This window comes from Anomaloglossus baeobatrachus, chromosome 5, assembly GCF_048569485.1.
Source record: "Anomaloglossus baeobatrachus isolate aAnoBae1 chromosome 5, aAnoBae1.hap1, whole genome shotgun sequence".
Taxonomy (NCBI): domain Eukaryota; kingdom Metazoa; phylum Chordata; class Amphibia; order Anura; family Aromobatidae; genus Anomaloglossus; species Anomaloglossus baeobatrachus.
The window spans coordinates 510,177,367-510,195,042 of NC_134357.1; the positions used below are offsets into that span (position 1 = coordinate 510,177,367).

Below are 17,676 nucleotides of genomic sequence, written 5' to 3' on the forward strand. Positions count from 1 at the left end.
AGATGCAGAAGAAAGGTTCCCAGATGGAACAAAAGATGATAGAGTTAGGTGGCCAGAAAACAGTTCTGGAATGTAATACCAGACTGTTGAAAGATAAATTGGAACAATATCAGAATGTGGCAGAAAAAGCTGCCGTAAAAATTGCTCAAAATAAGTACAAGAAAAGAAGAGGAAAAGTAAATAAAACCAAAGTACATAAAAGTATCGCCTCAGCTTCTATAAACTGGGATCCCGATACTTGGGATGGGGATGTGTGGGATTCATCTTCATCATCTGATTAGGAGGATTACCATAAAGGGAAGATTCAGGCTAATCCAGTAAGGAGGCGCCTAGAGAGGACAGAGAATGAGATCATCCGGGAACATGTCCGGGATGGTAAGGGAATCTGCAATATGACGAAGATGGTAATGCCATCACAAATGAGAGAACGATTCCTCATGTAAAAAATCGAGTAACCATTGAAGATTACTCTCAGGGAGAAGTTGATAGCATTTTAACACAGTTTAGATAAAAACCAGGAGAAGGAGAAATTCCCTGGTTGGTCAGGGTGCACAATCTCGGAGGAGGTGGAGTGCACTTTGACACCGGAGACGTGGCAAAATTTGTCACCATGTCTCGGGACCCAGTAATTCAGAGATCAATAAAAAATTATTTTGTTGATCATAATGAGCATGGTACTCAAAACTTAATCATGATCCTAGCCCATGCTTTTCTGGACAAATGTCCATCAAAAGCAGACTTTCCTATCAATGATAAACCTTGGTATACCTTAAAAGATGGTATGGAAAGGCTGAAGGAAGAAGCAATGAGGAATGCTCTTCCTCTTTTGGGAATGGATGATGATTATCTCCAGTGCCCATTGACAGCCAGCATAAGAAATAGGCTGGTTAAACATGCTCCTCCAGCATACAAAACAGTTATTTTAACCTTAACTGTAGCACTGACTGGAGAATCAATCGGTGTAGTTCTAGGGAGGATAAGGGAGTTACAGGATATGGGACAGTGGGATAACCTGTCCCCTGAAGCCCATCTTGGTAACAGTAAGCCAAACAATCCTGATTGTAAAGAGAAATCAGTAGGGGAGGCCCCATGGGTGTCTCGCAAAGACATGTTCCAGGCTTTGCTTAAAGCCGGGATCAGTAAGGAAAGGATTGATGGAAAGGAGACAGGAGAATTATGGAAGTTGTACAAACAGAAAGTTCTATCCGCAAAGAAAGTGACCACTACAAATGTGGAAGGGGGTTCAAAAACCCCCAAGGTAAAGAAATCAGAAGGAAAAGGGGAAAAGAAACCAAAGAAAGTGTCTTGGGAAGATTTTCAGTCAGTTTATCCATGGGAAGAATTGGCTGCAGCCGTGGCCACAAAGGCCACGGAAGGAAGGGCTAATACACAGACTGAAGTCTGTGTAAATGAAAGTTCACAAGGAACTGATTTACCATAGGTAGCCAGCCAAGCCCCCCTATTGATAAAAAGGGACGAACGTCCCTACGTCAATCTTAGCATACATTGGAAAGGTGGAAATGTTCAAAGAGTCTCAGCTTTGATTGACACAGGGCCAAGGCAATTTGAATGCAACAGTCTGGCTTTTAAGGGAGGAATTTGGGTACCAAGAAATAAGATTGGACCGACTAACCTGGGATTCATCCCTATGGGGAATATAAAAATAAGTTTTGGGACAACTGTAAATACTGTAGATGCTTTTAAACCCAGCTTAGTGGAAAGGACAATTCATGATATGTTATGGCCTTATGCCAATATGTTCATAAATGGGTCTAGTGAAACTTGTAGTACCATATCGGGAAATTTAATGTGTAATGATTCGTTTGAATATCGAGCAAAAGCCAAAACACATGATATTCAAGGGAGCTTTTCAGATAATATTGCTTTTAGTTTTAATATACATAGTAGTGAAAGTGATTATATTTGTGATTCAACGTTTATTTAAACAAACCAAGAAAACAAAATTTATGGCAAACGATATTTCTTGGTCATGGTATGGTATATTCCGAGTGATGTTCCTCTAGTGGAATACTGATGATGGAAAATAATCCCTGGGATCAAGGACCGATTGTGATACCAATGTGATATGACTGAAGAATGAATGTGATTAGATAGGGATCATAATCAAAAGATAGCAGTGATCCCAGATATTATTTGACCTATCAATAATTCAGTATCAAAGAGAGATGTCCTCTGGATAACCAATTTTACCATGACAAAGAATACGTGTCAAACAGATCTGAAGCAAAACCACGATAATGAGGAAGTAACCTTTACAGTTCCACTTACAGGAAACTTGTGGTTGGCTTAAAACAGGTGTAAGGAAGCTTGCATATAAAATTTACGGCTCATTGCAATATTTCACTAAAACTGTGGTCAACTGTGGTCAGCCAGTTGTCAACTGGCAGAATGTACAAGTAAATGTGCAGGAAGCTGCTGGTGCCCACAGCAGTTTGTGTTCAAGTTACATGAACATGACTCAGCTGTCACATGCTGGTCACCAATTAACCATTCAGAAAACACAACATACAAAGTTTCTTATAAAAGGATCGGACTCTTTTAATGAGATTAGGGAAACCTTCCAGGACATTGAAGTGTAGGCACTGCTCCTGTGATGCAAGAGGCCGGGTTGTTTTTCCTTCTCACATTAATCGAGTCCCTCCGATGAGAAAGGAATGCTGCAACATATCGGTAATGTTGATGCATATTTCTGTTATTGTATAAGATTCTATGACTAAAAAAGTAGTTCTAATGCCTATGTACCATTGACTATTCATGTGCTATTAAAATAAATAATATCTTGCTATAAAGAATCTTAGTATTCGTGCCTGATTAGGATATCAGTGAGCGCTTCGTAAGTACGGGCTTTCAGCCCCCTTTTTAGTAGAATTTAGCAAGACAGATGGATCCCCAACGGTAGTCGGCTCCCCGGTGTATGGATACCGGAGGAGCCAGTTTGCCAGCAGGCGCTGGCCCTTGGGTCTCTAGCCTTAGGCGGTAGCTGTATACCCTCACGGTGCGGACGGTTGCCTTCTAACGGGTCTTTGGCTGTTAGGAAACCCCTGGATTTCCTGTCACACTCGGATTTGACTGTTGATGGCGACTGCAAGCCTAGTCGGGGCCCGATGGCCCTGCCTGTGTGTGCTGGCTTCACTTCGCTCCCCGGTCGGTACCGGCGGGCCAACGCCCGACCCCGGTCCTATGGTTCCACGTTGATTCACTTCTCCTGCAGACGACCACCACCGTCTGCCAACCTTGTTGTCAGTGCCTGGGCCACAAACCCAGACACTCTCCACTTCAACCTCCTCCACTCAACTCCTAAACTCAACTGTCACTTTTCCCGCCTCCAGGCCTGTGTACTCCTCGTTGGGCGGGGCCAACCTCTTGGCTCCACCCCACCTGGTGTGGACATCAGACCCTGGAGGGAGGCAACAAGGGTTTTGTGTTTGGCTAATGTTACTGTCTAGTGGGGGTGGGGGTGTGTGTGTGTTACCTGTGATGACCTGGCTAGTCCAGGGCGCCACATCAGCCCTGCAGCTGGGCAGGGAAGCGTTACAGAAGGTCAGCGCTGCAGTTGGATAAGGGGGAGTTACAGACAGTGAGCCCTGCAGCTGGGCAAGGGGGAGTTACAGAGGGTGAGCCCTGCAGCTGGGCAGGGGGGGGGGGAGTTGCAGAAGGTCAGCCCTGCAGCTGGGCAGGGGGGAGTTACAGAGGCTCAGTCCTGCAGCTGGTCAGAGAAAAGGTACAGAGTGTTAGCCCTGCAGCTGGGCAAAGGAGAGTTATAGAGGGTCATCCCTGCAGCTGGACAGGGGGGAGTTACAGAGGGTCAGCCCTGCAGCTGGGCAGAGGGAAGGTACAGAAGGTCAGCACTGCAGCTAGGCAGGGGAGAGTTATAGAGGGTCAGCCATGCAGCACAGGAGTTTTATAGAGGGTCAGCCCTCCAGCTGCGCAGGGGGGACTTACAGAGGGTCAGCGTTGCAGCTGGACAGGAGGAAGTTACAGAGGGTCAGCCCTACAGTTGGGCAGAGGAAAGGTACAGAAGGTCAGCTCTGCAGTTGGGCAGGTGAGAGTTACAGAAGGCCAGCCCTGCAGCTGGGCACGGGAAGATTTACAGAGATTACATGAATGGCATGGGTTATTTTCCTTCTACCAAACAGTAAACAGCTGTTATGAAGGGATGATCTTGGCCTGTCACAATACTTAGGTAAGCTCTAGTGTCCAAACATCAATCTACAGGTATCCGTAGACCCATGATGAGCTCAGAAAACATTCCCCACACCATTACATTACCACATGTGAGAAAGGGTCTCTAATAAATTGGCCATTCAGTGTATAATACTGGTGGATAAAACAAGACTCAACACAAGACCTTCACAGCAGTCTACACATCATAGGGACATTTCATGACACCTTCTCTCCATCTACCTGATCATCCTGAGGAACATCGGGATTTTCTTGTTTACAGTCCTGTGGAAGAAGAGGACGGGGACATCTCTCTGGTGTTGTCCTGTCACTGGATAGAACTGGAGGAAACACATACAGAGACTGAATTCATTCTTTATATACAGATAATTATAGGCTGTGTGTATTTAGTCCTGTCTGTTACCTGGTGATGTGAGGGGCTGGGGAACCTCCATCATGACGTCCTTGTACAGATCTTTGTGTCCTTCTAAATACTCCCACTCCTCCATGGAGAAATAGACGGTGACATCCTGACACCTTATAGGAACCTGACACATACAATGATACCGTCATCCCCCGATCCCTTCATAGCGTTACTGTATAATGTCCCAGCATTCCCAGCAGTGTCCCCTCTCCAGTCAGCAGCTCAATCATTTTGTAGGTGAGTTCTAGGATCTTCTGCTCCTTGATGTCCTCATATATCAGGGGGTGAGGTGGAGCTCTCGAGATTGGGCTCAGAGGTCTTCCCCATCCCTCAGACACAGGGTCCTGACAGCGCTCACTAGAGGTCTTCTTCACTACTGTGTAATCCTGGTTATGGAGAGACACATTAATAAACCTCACTACAGACATTTCCAGAGTCCTCACCTCTCCAGTTCTGTCCATCTGTTATTCCCATAGATAAGAATGATGTAATGTGACGTCATCAGAATATCTCACCTCTCCAGTAAGCCGGAAGAGGATCTCTAGCGTGAGGTGTAATATCCTCTCCGCCATCTTGTCCCTGTCCCTATCCATCTTTGATGGGTCAATCAGGAGAATTCTCTTATATAAAAGATCTGAGAGGATCCGATATTGTAGGGACCTGAATGGGGAGAAGATGAGGATGTAACATCAGCAAGATCCCATGTAAGGAATCTCCGGAGCTGTTACCGGCTTCACATGATCACTACATCCAGTCCTGGCCCCGTCCTGCCCCCGGTATAACACACAATCCAACTATAGTCACACACAGAGATTTCTCACAGAAAACAGTGGGTATGGAAAGTATTCAGACCCCTTTAAATGTTCACTCTGTTTCATTGCAGCCATATGGTAAATTTGAAAAAAAACAAAACATTTTTTTCTTATTAATGTACACTCTGTACCCCATCTTCACAGAAAAAAAACAAATGTAGAAATTTTTGCAAATTTATTAAACAAGAAAAACTGAAATATCACATGGTCATAAGTATTCAGACTCTTTGCTCAAACACTCATATCTAAGTCACATGCTGTCCATTTCCTTGTGATCCTCCTTGAGATGGTTCTACTTCTTCATTGGAGTCCAGATGTGTTTAATTAAACTGAAAGACTTGATTTGGAAAGGCACATGTGACGCCCTGGGCAAGCCAGGGGTCACAGGTCACAACACCACCACACCCCACACTCCAGGTAGGCACATCACAGCTAAACTACAAATCCTTGTTGCCTTCCTCCAGAGGCTGATGATTCACACCAGGGGGTGGGCCAGGCGGTTGGCTCCGCCCACCAAGGAGATCACAGCTCTGGAGGCGGGGGAAACCAGGCAGTTAAGCCCAGGCAGGGCAAGAGTGAAGTCTAGCCGAGGGCTAGAAAAGAGTAAACAAGCAGTGAAAGTAGAGAGGTGGTAAAGGAGGAAAGCAAGTGAGGTGACAAGAAGGAAAGAAAGCCTGAAGGGTCCAGCTTTGTGTAGGGCCAGAACAGCAAGGTCAGCGACGGCGGTGACCGTCTGGAGTGGGACCGTTTGGAAGTTCCTGTAAGGACCCCGTTGGCTGTGTGCCCGGTGGTCTGGAGCAGTGTTCCGAAGGACAGTCAGCACCAGGGCAGGGGCCTCTCGGACCCCGGCAAGGCTAGGAGTCGCCAAATTTGCCGAATCCGTCAGTGAAGGGGACGTAGATCCCCCAGCAACCAAGTCCCGAGTGAAGGCAACAGCTCAACCTGAAGCAGAGAGACACCGCCACCGCCAAGGCACCAGTTTCTCAGGGCCAGCGCCTGCGGGCAAAGTGTAGAGCTCCTCCGGCCCAGATTGTAGTCGGGGAGCGGGTAACCGGAGGGAATCCACCGCTACCACAAGTCAACCATAGGTGCAAGGAAGAGGGACATCACCGTCACCTACCGGGAGAGCAGGTGCAGCCGTCTGTGGGACCGTCCTACCAGCCGCTTGGTTTACCGTACAAACTGTATCCGTGTCTCAGGCTGAGTGAGTACCACAGTGCCGCAAGGCACAGCGCTGCCCCCGCGTCCCTGCACCCACCAGGCCCCGCACCTCACAAACCATCACCGGGCCCCGGGATCACCAACCCCTGCCCACGGAGGGGCAACACAACACCTGGCTGCTCCGCATCACCATTCCCGGGACCCCCGCATTGAGCAGCGGTGGTGAAATCACCACAACCGTGGGTGGCGTCACGAACTATAACAATCCCCGCACCCAACAAACCCCTTTTCACTCACGGGCGAGGAGTGTCGCTCGAGAAAACCCCCCGGGATCCGGCCTACGGCTCGAGCCACCACTGAGCAGCGGCCGCCGGACCCGAGCAGAAGGGGGCGAGCGTAGTGTGCTGACACCCTCCTCCCCGCCCGCGACACACACACCTGTCTATATAAGACCTCACAGCTCACAGTGCATGTCAGACCAAATGAGAATCATGAGGTCTAAGGAACTGCCCAAGGAGCTCAGACAGAATTCAAACAAGGCTCAGATCTGAATAAGAACACAGTGGCCTCCATAATCCTTAAATAGAAGAAGTTTAGGACCACTAGAACTCTTCCTAGACCTGGCTGTCCAGCCAAACTGAGCAATTGTGGAGAAGAGCCTTGGTGAGAGAGGTAAAGAAGAACCTCAAAATCACTATAGCTGAGCTCCATAGATGCAGTAGGGGGTTGGGAGAAAGTTCCACAAAGTCAATTCACTGCAGCCCTCCACCAGTTGGGCCTTTATGGCAGAGTGGCCTGACGAAAGCGCCTCAGTGCAAGAAATATGAAAGCCCGCATAGAGTTTGCAAAAAAACACATGAATGACTCCCAAACTATGAGAAATAAGATTATCTGGTCGGATGAGACAAAGATAGAACTTTTTGGTCATAATTCTAAGCGGTATGTGTGGAGAAAACCAGACACTGCTCATCACCTGCCTAATACAATCCCAACAATGAAACATGGTGGTGGCAGCTTCACGCTATGGAGGTGTTTTTCAGCTGCAGGGACAGGACGACTGGTTGCAATTGAAGGAAAAATTAATGCGACCAACTACAGAGATATCCTGGAAGAAAACCTCTTCCAGAGTGCTCTGGACCGCAGACTCGGCCGAAGGTTCACCTTCCAACAAGACAATGACCCTAAGCACACAGCTAAAATAACAAAAAGGTGGCTTCAGAACAACTCTGTAACCATTCTTGACTGGCCCAGCCAAAGCCCTGACCTAAACCCAATTGAGCATCTCTGGAGAGATCTGAAAACGACTGTCCACCAATGTTCACCATCCAACCTGACGGAACTGGAGAGGATCTGCAAGGAACAATGGTAGAGGATCCCCAAATCCAGGTGTGAAAACTTGTTGCATCATTCCCAAGAAGAGTCATGGCTGTACTAACTCAAAATAGTGCTTCTGCTCAATACTGAACAAAAGGATCTGAATACTTACGACCACGTGATATTTCAGTTTTTCTTGTTTAATAAATTTTCAAAATTTACATTAATGAGGAAAAAAACTTCTTTTGAATTTACCAAATGGCTGCAATGAAACAAAGAGTGAAAAATTTAAAGGGGTCTGAATACTTTCCGTACCCACTGTATCGCCAATCCAGCACCAAAATCAAAGAACAAATCTAAAAGAAAAATTCTAAAATATCTGAATCTTTATTTCATAAAAAGTCACTAATAAGAAAGACAAATAATAAAACAAGTCCAAAGAAACAGAAATGAAGGGATGGCACTCACCGGTAAAATGCAGCAGTTATTTTGATTTTCTTCACGTCACATAGGTGTGGGCCACACAGATGGATGATGGCGTTTCAACAGATCCTGTACTATATGACGTAGCAGCGCTTCCTTTCAAGAAGACATGGTCATACACCAATCAACCACTTAGACAACAGGTGAGACAAACAAGACTTGTTCAGAAATTAAAAACAATGGTACACAAAATGGGATTATAAAATGATAGTATCCTATAGAGTTACAGACAATCGCTTTTTTTAATTCAGACCCAAATCTCTCTGGGCTTCAAAAAACATCATCCATTTAGCTTCTTTTCTCAGGAGCATTTTATGCAAATCATCCCCCTGTGAAAGGAACGACACTCTCCAAACCTGCAAAAGTCAAAACCTCTGCTTTGGCTGCATGTTTTTCCTGAATATGCTTAAAGGGAACCCGTCACCAGTTTTTCAGTATATAAGCTGCGGCCACCACCAGTGGGCTCTTATATACAGCATTCTAATATGCTGTATATAAGAGCCCAGGCCGCTGTGTAAAACAAAAAAAACAAAACACTTTATAATATTCACCTAAACCAGTCGCTGCGGTGGATGTGGGTCAGATGGGCATCTCCGTTCTCCGGTGCCGGAGCACTTTCAGCCATCTTCGTCTTCCTTCTTCTGAAGCTGCGGTGCATGACGTGTTTGATGTCATACACACTTGCCGGCATTCAGGTCTTGCGCAGGCGCAATTTGATCTGCCCTGAGCAGGGCAGATCAAAGTATTGTAGTGCGCATGCGCGGGACCGGCGAGTGTGTATGACGTAGATGCGTCAGGCACTGCGCTTCAGAAGAAGGACGAAGATGGGCGAAAGAGGCGGCGCCGGCATCGGAGGACGAAGACGCCCATTTGAGCCGCAGTGACGGTTTAGGTAAGTATTATAAAGTGTTTTTTATGTTTTAAACAGCGGCCTGGGCTCTTAAATACAGCATGTTAGAATGCTGTATGTAAGAGCCCACTGGTGGTGGCTGCAGCTTATAGGGCAAAAAAACTGGTGACAGGTTCCCTTTAAGCATGCTCCATATCTAAAATTTCCTACTGGTCCCACATTTTCTAACCAGTTGTTTAATGGTTTTAAACAATTTTGTACTAATAAATCCCCAAGGTTATGACAACTTCTTCCAACAAGCCTACAACCTGCAATAGCCCTCAATCCAGTAGACCACTGCGCAACCAGCTCTGTCCTCACCTATTGTACCATCACCCATTCCCTGTAGACTGTGAGCCCTCGCGGGCAGGGTCCTCTCTCCTCCTATACCAGTCTGTTTTGTACTGTTAATGATTGTTGTACGTATACCCTCTTTCACTTTTAAAGCGCCATGGAATAAATGGCGCTATAATAAGAAATAATAATAATATGTAACCAGTGGTTTACGCGAAACAACCTCTGCCAAATCTTTGTCATTTTCCAGGAGATACCAATTTCTCAAAATAGTAGAATTTATGACACTGTCTAATGAGGAAAATTTGAAATGAAAGATAAACCTTTTTTTCTTCTTATTAGACCCCTTCAAAAGAGAAGCACGTGTATAGGAGTGTGTAATTTAATGAAATAATAAAACAAGACACAAAGTTATAAAGTGCAGGAACCTCCACAGAGATCGGACGGCAGAACCGGGGCCGTCAGTAACAGATAATGATAGAGCATTAATATCTCCTGATAGTGACAACATGGAGCGGGCGATGGCCATAATGGAGACTGTACAGTAACAGAGCAGCGAGCGACTAAATCCTAGTGGTGAAAGCTCCGCTCCCTCTGCCACCAGGATTTCCCCGCTCCCCTTTATCACACACAGTCTGTTCTCGGCGCCATCATTACCCAACTCTCTCACTCTCTGCAGCTTCTTCTGTTACATGCGGCTGCTTCCTACAGGGGAAACCACTTCACTTCCTGTGAACTGTAACATGGCTCCTCCCCCATGTGACTGATCACATGACTATGACATCATCACAGGTCATGTAAGCACCATATGATAGATTGTTATATGGGAAAAATCTCGCCAATCTTTGCAGATTTTCCATATGATCCAACAAAAGGATGATGCTCTCTCTCTTCATGTGTCATTACATTCTAATAATTTATAATTTATTATATATTTTTTACATTTTGTGGCAAAGCACCAAATTTATCCCTGTGGATATTTTAACTGTCTCTTCAGGGAGGAAGGAGACGAACTCTAGTGCCACCTATTGGAAGTAGCAATCCTAAATGTCACAAGTGACCCTTTAATGAGCCTTGTCATATGACCTAGGATTTATGCCAGATCAGAACCTCAATTTAATCCTAGGTCATATGAAAAGGCTCGTTAAAGGGTCACTTGTGACATTTAGGATTGCTACTTCCAATAGGTGGCACTAGAGTTCGTCTCTTTCCTCCCTGAAGACCAAACAAATTAGCAACAACCACCTACACATGGTTAGGGATTTCTAAAGCACATTTCCTCAATAAATATGTGATACTCAAAAATATATTAGAGCATAATATAACCAGGTGCAGGACAGGACTAATTAGGGCAAATCGCTATTAATTAAACAACACCACCAGAGGAAAAACGATCAAATGCCCATTATATAGAAAAATGCAAATTCTATTGTGTAACACAACAGACAACATGATAAAGGTGGAGGAAAAATAAAGTACAGAAAATTTGTTCACCCCAAAAAGGTCACGGACCCCTCCATATATGATGACATAAAAAGACTGAAAATTGTAATTTACCTAGTGCATACTCACTATGCCCACTAGATGTCACTATACACCCGTAGAACAATCATAGAACCATGTGACCATTAGGCTATGTGCGCACGTGTGCGTATTACATGCAGTTACGCTGCGCTTTGTAGCGCAGCGTAACTGCATGCGTCCTGCGTCCCCAGCATAATCTATGGAGATTGTGCAGGGGCCGTGCGCACGTGGCGTCTTAGAGCGCAGCGCTTCGGCTGCTGCCCGAAGCGCGCGTTCTAAGAAGTGACATGTCACTTCTTCCGTGCGCTTTGCTGGCAGCCCCTGCTCTGTCTATGGCAGGAGCTGCAGCAGAGCGCATGTTCTCTGCCGGCACCATGCACTTCAGAATGGAGCTTTTCAGCTGCGCTCTGAAGCGCACCTTTTAGGTGCGATGCAGAGCGCACACGTGCGCACATAGCCTAAAGAAGTGACATGTCACTTCTTCCGTGCGCTTTGCCGGCAGCCCCTGCTTTGTCTATGGCAGGAGCTGCAGGCAGAGCGCACGTTCTCTGCCGGCACCATGTGCTTCAGAACAGAGCTTTTCAGCTGCGCTCTGAAGCGCACCTTTTAGGTGCAGTGCAGAGCGCACACGTGCGCACATATCCTAAGAATTAGAGTCGGCAAGGTAAACCGCCTGATATGTGATAAGCCCGTAGTTGAAAATTACTTACATGCTCAAAGGTAAGATACTGGATGCCAAGAGAGGGGGGAAAGGAGGAGGGTCCCGCAGACCACCTGACGGCCGTTTCGGCAACACTAGGTGACGCCCACTGACAGAGGTAACCTAGTGTTGCCGAAACGGGCGTCGAGCTGTTTGATCGTTTTTCCTCTGGTGGTGTTCCTCACTGAAGAGACAATTTGAATATTTCCCAGAGGAGCATTGCAGCTATAAGACTCCTCACCACTGACAGCCAGATTGGTTTGTCAGTCTCCGCAAGGAGAAAAGTTTTCCCCTTAGACCCTTGTGGATATTTTATTAATTCATGTTTCATTTTATTGTGCACATAAGGTCACATGCACACGGACAGCTGTTTATTTTTTTTCTTATTTCTTACTAATTATTTCTAATTATTTATTTGTATATATTTTTATATACTTTATTTTAATTTTTATTTTCTTTACGTTGTATATGTTTATATTTGTGGGTGTGCGTGTGTGTATATATATATATATGTATATATATATTTATATTTATATATATACATATATATGATATATATATATATATATACAGTATCTATATATAGATATATATATTGTGAGGAAAGTAAGTATTTGATTCACTGCCGATTTTGCAAGGTTTCCCACCTACAAAGAATGGAGAGGTCTGTAATTTTTCTCGTATCTGCATTTCACCTGTGACAGAATAAAGAAATCCAGAAAATCCCATTGTATGACTTTTAAATAATTAATTTGCATTTTATTACATGAAATAAGTATTTGATACAATAGAAAAAGAGAACTTAATATTTGGTAGAAACCTTTGTTTGTAATTACAGAGGTCAGACTTTCCTGTAGTTCTTGGCCACGTTTGCACACACTGCGGAAGGGATTTTAGCCCACTCCTCCATACAGATCTTTACCAGATCTTTCAGGTCACTGGGCAACATTGAGTTTCAACTTCTTCCAAATATTTTCTATTGGATTCAGGTCTGGAGACTGCCTAGGCCACTCCAGGACCTTGAAATGCTTCTAACGGAGCTACTTCTTAATGACCTGAAACATAGCCAGGGCAACTATCTATGATGCTGGAAGACCCAGCCACGATCCATCTTTAATGCTTTTACTGAGGGAACAAGAATGTTGGCCAAAATCTTGCGATACATGACCCCATCCATCCTCCCTTTAATACGGTGCAGTCGTCCTGTCCCTTTTGCAAAAAGCCACTCCCAAAGTATGATGTTTCCACTTCCATGCTTCTTGGTTGGGACAGTGTTCTTGGGGTTGTACTCATCCTTCTTCCTCCAAACATGGTGAGTGGAGTTGATATCAAAATGTTCTATTTTGGTCTCATCTGACCAAAAGACCTTCTCCCATGCCTCCTCTGGATCATCCAGATGGTCATTGACAAACTTCAAACGGGCCTGGGCATGTGCTGGCGTGAGCAGGGGAACCTTGTGTGTCCTGCAGGATTGTAATCCATAACGGCATAGTGTTCTACTAACTGTAATGTTTGAGACTGGTCACAATTCTATTCAGGTCATTGACCAGGTCCTGTCGTGTAGTTCTGGGCCAATTCCTGATCTTTCTCAGAATCATCCTTAGCCTACGAAGCGAGATATTGCATGGAGCCCCAGATCAAGCAAGACTGACAGTCATCTAGTGTTTCTTCCATTTTCCAATCATTGCGCCAACAGTTGTTGCCTTCTCATGAAGTTGCTTGTCTGTTATCCTGCAGCCCAGCCTTGTGCAGGTCTACAATTTTCTTCCTGGTGTCCTTAGACAGCTCTTTGGTCTTGGTCATGGTGGAGAGGTTGGAGTGTGATTGAGTATGTGGTAGGTGAACAAATTCGTATTTCATACAATAAAAATCAAATTAATTATTTAAAATTCATACAATGTGATTTTCTAGATTTTTTTATTTTGACTATCACAGTTGAAGTGTACCTATGATAAAAATTACATACTTATCCATTCATTGTAGGAGAGAAAACTTGCAAAATCGTCAGTGTATCAAATATTTTCCCCACTGTAGTTATTATTGATTAGCAAATAGTAAAATATTCGGGTTTGGGTTATTCGTACCGAATACCTAGTACTGTTCCAGTATTCATAACAAAAAACAAACCTAATGCAAGACAATAGGGAGCCCGAGAAGTTTTCTGGAAAATTGTCAAGAAAAATGCTCCAGTTCACCATTGATTTGCATTAGGTTCGTTATTCATGACAAATTCAGGAGTAGTACTAGGTATTCGGTATGAATAACTTGAACCCAAATATTTAGTATTCGCTCATCACTAATAGTTATATTTCTTTATCCATGCAAATTGCACTTTGTTGTATCTATCAATTTTATAATCATTATATATATCACAATATATATCACATGTATATACATAACAATGTGTAATTACTTGCTTTTTTCAGAAATAACGTAATCTACATTGATCAACATTTGAAGGTTTTTGTAAAAGGGACACCATGCCACTAGAACAGTGTTTTACAAAATATCCAAAGTATATCACCATAAACCCATAATTTTGTCCAAAACATGATGATCATAATTAGAGAACAGCAATGACTGTAGCACTGAGAAAGATTATAACTAAATTTTCTGACGGTAACAACAATCACCAATCAGTAGGAAGTGTACAAGCCTTTGCTTTGAATGACTTCAGCACTTCTCTGGTACAGGACATTACTACTCTCTCACACTGCTCTGGTGCAATTTTGGTCCACTATTCTTCGAGTCTCTTCCACAGTTCTTTGACTGTTGTGGGTATCTTAGCCATAACATTGTCACCAAGGATTTTCCAGAGGTTTTCTATTGGGTTTAGATCAGGACTCTGGGTTGGCCATTTAATTGTTTTAAAGTTTTCTTGTTTCAAGGAACTGCTTTACCCGTTTTGCTGTGTGACAGGGTGCATTGTCCTACATGAAAATTAGTGGCTGATTGAGTGATGAACGCAAATAAGGAACCACGTGATGTTGAAGAAGGTTCTGAGACACACTTGCATTTACTCTGCCATGTAGCTATATGAGAGGTTCAACTCCTGATGCAGAAAACATTCCCCAAACTATGACACTTCCTCCACCACCTTTCATTGACTTCTTAACACACTTTGGGTTCAGTCTTTCCTCAGTTTGATGACAAACATAATGTTTCCCACCAGACCCAAATAAATTAAACTTGCTTTCATCACTAAAATTAACTGTGGAGCACTGCTCCTTTTGATTCTTTCTGCTAATGAGAGGTTTGGTCACTGCAAAGTGGACTTTCAGTCCAAATGCTCTTAAACGTTGTGACAAAGTATGATGAGACAAATCCTTACCCTGTTCAGACTGAAGTGGTGAGCAATTCCAGCTGCAGTGTTGAAATGATTACCCATGGAGATTCTTCTCATTATCCTGTCCTCTCTTGCATTTGTCTTTTGAGGGCGAGCAGCCTTCTTGGGGGACTTTAAAGCGTTTGTGATGTTGTAAAGATGCAATATTCTCAAAATCACAGACTTGAAATGACCAATTTCTCTTGCTATGGCTGATAGGGTCACCGCCTTGGCCTTCATCAGGACAACCTGCTGCCAGAGGATTTCAGTCACTTTGGCACTGCACACCATTTTTACAAAGTCAGTACAAACTTGCTGCCAGTTAAATAGGCTTTGTCAGATAATTAAGTAAATTAGCACTAGGTTACAGATTAACACCAATAACTTGCAGATATCTGAAAGTGCTCTCTAATTTTGATCAGTCGTCTTTTTCATTTATCTCATTTACATTTTTATTATGTGCTTTTGAACAAATTCAATTTATGAAATAAGCTTAAAATACGGCTGCATTACTCATGTTAGGATATAATCACATAGGACTAGGAAATTGTGTTATTCTCTAATTATGATCTCCAGTGTATAATGCATGTTTATATAGTCTTACGTATAATGCATATGTACATATATATATATATACATATATGTACATATTTGTATGTGTGTAGATTTTTTTCATATATTTCTTTTTTATTTTTCTTCATTTATGTTTTACTTCATCTCTGTGTGTATTTTCCTATCTCTTCTTTTTTCCTTTTCTTCTTTTATACATATTTGTTCTATGTGGATAATCTCTTTTCTTTATGTGCTTATATTTTAATACATACTAATATTTCTATATATTGGTGTCAGCGCTCACTGTTTGTCCTCCCTTTCACAGTGATGCCCACGGTGTCACTGACCACCGCATATGTCAGTGGGCCAATGCTGCAAGTGGTTACATACTGACACCATGTTAAACACTCTCTTATTGGTCGATTTCATATACTAGCATTCTAGCATGATGCCACTATCCCAGAAGAAGGCATGCACTCCAAAATGTGCATCGGGGGGTGGCACCACAGCACATATTGAGATATTTTCTACTCTCCTATATTTCATTTTTCGCTCATCTCTACTTTAGCACCTGTGGATTGTGTATGTAGTACAATTATATTGGCACATAGTTACCATTATCACTATATGTTTACCTTTTATTCTTAACATTAGTATTTGCTCATCCTTCACTCTTTATTACATATATGTTTGTTATTGTGCATACATACGGGATATTTGTAATATTTTATGGTGCTGTCTACTATAATGTTGTCGTGCTGTGGTACCACCTGTTCTGTCCCCACTTAAAGGCGATTGAAGGCGCGTAGTTGTGTGATGGCGTGAGAATCTTACCTTCGTTTTTTCTATAGGTGAGGCAGACATGACCAGAGTGCTCCAGAGTTAAACATGCACATGCTGAGATGAAACAATGGTGGTTTATTTTCTGCAAAGGTTAGGACATGCAGAGTACAGTAGTTCAAGTACCTGGCATTGTGGTTCTCTTGTGATGCTTGTTTCTGGAGTCACTAAGATCAGAAGACTTTGCTTCTAGCAGCTCCAATAAGGGATGTGATTCTCACAAAAACTCTGGCTGGAACTGAATATGCCAGGAAGTGATATAAGAGGATCAGCAGACACTCCCATGGGCTGGACAAAAGAAACAGAGGACCCGAAAGGTCTGACCAGTAGATGGCAGCAGAGACAAGCATGAAAAACATTAAATAAGAGTTTTAACTAAAACAAATAGAAACAGCACACTCCTCGTCTGAAATTCACTTTGGGGATTTCACTATTGAGTTCATAATACAACCTGAAAGGAAAGGCACGTTAAATGCAAAAACAAGCTCAATTGAGTCCAAACAAGGAGGATGACTCAAAGTTCAGGTCCAGTAGCGTTCATCCCGTTGGGACGCTCTCTATGGGCAACAGCAGAACAAGTTCATAGATTGGCCTTGCAAAGGTCTTCGTCTCACCTTTCCTGATGACCTTTAGCTCCACCTTCTGAACATTGCCGTCCTGGCTAGGCAGTATCCTAGTAATCCGTCCCATAGGCCAGTCAGTCCTTTCTGTGGTCTGGTCTTTCAGGTATGCAACCGCTGCTATGGCTTCTGTGGAGGCGTCTGAGAAGATGTGGAGTTCCTTGTTTATGCTAGAGGTGAGGGAGCTTTTGATATAACATCTTGGGATGTGAATGTTGTTCAACCCACACAACAACTGTTTCCAAGCTTCCCATTTTTGCTGTTTGTCGGAAGGGAGTGGAGTATCCCAGTCCTTGACGGTTTCAGAGAATTGTCTCAGCAAGGATTTGCCTTGTATAGTGATTGGCGCCACAAATCCCAGTGGGTCGAATAAGCTGTTCACTATAGAGAGGACACCACGTTTCGTGAATGGCTTGTCTGAGCAACTTACTTGAAATCCGAATGAGTCGGCTGCAAGATCCCATCTGATGCCCAGGCTCCTCTGCATAGGTGGACTGTCTAGCCCCAAGTCAATGTCCTTGAACCCAGGGGCGTGATCACGCAACTCAAAGGCTCT

At 43.7% G+C, this 17,676-nt stretch overlaps 2 protein-coding genes across 2 annotated transcripts in view; both read right to left on the reverse strand.

The window, feature by feature from the left end:
• Nucleotides 1-17,676, reverse strand: part of LOC142312000 (uncharacterized) — a 227,626-nt gene that overhangs the window by 155,827 nt on the left and 54,123 nt on the right. The window lies entirely within an intron of this gene.
• LOC142310537 (oocyte zinc finger protein XlCOF29-like) lies at nt 4,768-8,414 on the reverse strand. The gene is made up of 3 exons (XM_075348059.1): nt 8,362-8,414; nt 5,122-5,266; nt 4,768-4,992 (listed from the first exon to the last, which is right to left on the reverse strand). The coding sequence occupies exons 2-3, from the start codon at nt 5,197-5,199 to the stop codon at nt 4,768-4,770; spliced, it is 303 nt and encodes a 100-aa protein (XP_075204174.1). The 5' UTR covers nt 5,200-5,266; nt 8,362-8,414.